This window comes from Fukomys damarensis, unplaced genomic scaffold (assembly GCF_012274545.1).
Source record: "Fukomys damarensis isolate Sample0158 unplaced genomic scaffold, DMR_v1.0_HiC HiC_scaffold_36, whole genome shotgun sequence".
In the NCBI taxonomy this organism is placed as follows: Eukaryota; Metazoa; Chordata; class Mammalia; order Rodentia; family Bathyergidae; genus Fukomys; species Fukomys damarensis.
The window spans coordinates 39,950,069-39,951,365 of NW_022900948.1; the positions used below are offsets into that span (position 1 = coordinate 39,950,069).

At 61.1% G+C, this 1,297-nt stretch overlaps 1 protein-coding gene across 5 annotated transcripts in view; it reads left to right on the top strand.

The window, feature by feature from the left end:
• The window catches only part of LOC104854872 (adhesion G-protein coupled receptor D1-like), a 6,116-nt gene that overhangs the window by 4,108 nt on the left and 711 nt on the right, over positions 1-1,297 (top strand). For 3 of the 5 annotated variants that reach the window (XM_033758971.1, XM_010613513.1, XM_010613512.2), the window contains 2 exons: positions 309-366; positions 901-1,193. In XM_033758971.1, coding sequence (XP_033614862.1) covers positions 309-366; positions 901-983 — 141 coding nt within the window. In that variant the 3' untranslated portion in view covers positions 984-1,193. Of the gene's footprint in view, positions 1-308; positions 1,194-1,297 lie in introns of all 5 variants that reach the window. The other 2 variants (XM_033758969.1, XM_033758970.1) reach the window with 1 other exon arrangement.

Below are 1,297 nucleotides of genomic sequence, written 5' to 3' on the forward strand. Positions count from 1 at the left end.
ACAAAAAAAAAAAAAAAAAAAAAAAAAAAAGCCTGTCCCCACCCCCCCCAACTCCCACCACCTGGAGGGAACAGGAATTTCTGGTGCCCAGACGGGTGGGCTTGTGAGATGACCTTCCCTCTGGCAAAGGAGGGTGAGCGTGTGAGTTAAAAGATCCCAACACCAGTCCAGTCCCCATCCCCTCCTGCACGCCTTCCTGGGCCTGCTTCCTGTCGCTGATCTGGGGTAGGGGATTTGACCAGGAAGTCCCAGCAGGGTGAGAGAGAGAGGGCTTCCTGTCTCCCAGCTTCACATGCTTCCCCTGCCAGGCACCACCGGCTCCAGGATCCTCGAAGCCTTCTCCTCATCACAGAACCCAAGAGATCGGTGAGGCTGGGTGGCAGGCGGGGTTGGGGTCTGACAGGAGCTGCAGGCCCTGGGGACCGGGACTTGGCTCCGGTCCTGAATGCCAAGGCCACCAGGTGGAGGGTGGTGCCATCGCCAAGGTAGCCAAGGGAGAGGGAGGTGGGGTGGGGGCCCAACCTGTCCCTTCTGGGGGCCCACCGTATCCCTTCTGTCCTCGGGCTGTGGAGCTGACAGCATTAACTGAGCATAACTCAGGTATGGGTCCCCCTCCCCTTGGGCCCAACACCTCTCACCTGGCCCCAGTTGTCAGAAGCATCCACACCAACCTCCCCCAGCCAAGGGACTGGTGCGGCCCCCCCACCCCCTACCGCGCACTGGCCTGAAAGTCCCCCTAGGCCCCACTCAGGGAGAGGACTGAGGTCTAGGAGCCATGGGGAACCCCCTGCCTGCCAGCCTCTTCAGCCTGAGTCCCACACTCACCACCCAATCCTGGGAGTCAAACCTAGGGCCTATACACTGAGCTGAATCCCCAACCCTTTTTTACTTTTTATTTAGGGACGGGGTCTCCTTACATTGCAGAGCTGTCCAGGCTGGGCTTGAATTTGGGATCCTCCCGCCTCAGCCTCCCACACAGCTAGGATACAGGGCTCACCACCACACCAGGTTTGAGTTCCCACAATCTCAAACCAGCACTGCCCAGCCTCACACTCTGGCGTTTCCACCGGGACCCAGAGGCCTGGATGAGGAGCTCTCCGCAGTGACCTGGGAAGCATGCTGCCCGCCCCAAAGCAGGAGCCAGGCCCACCTGCACAGATGGGGAAACTGAGGCCCGGCTCCAGTTCATAGGTGTGAGTAGGCCCAGGCAGACTCAGGTCAGGCCCAGGTTCCTCTACTGGCGGGCGCCCCCTGCAGGCCGATCGGGTGAACCGAGGGGCCGAGGCTCCACCCCACC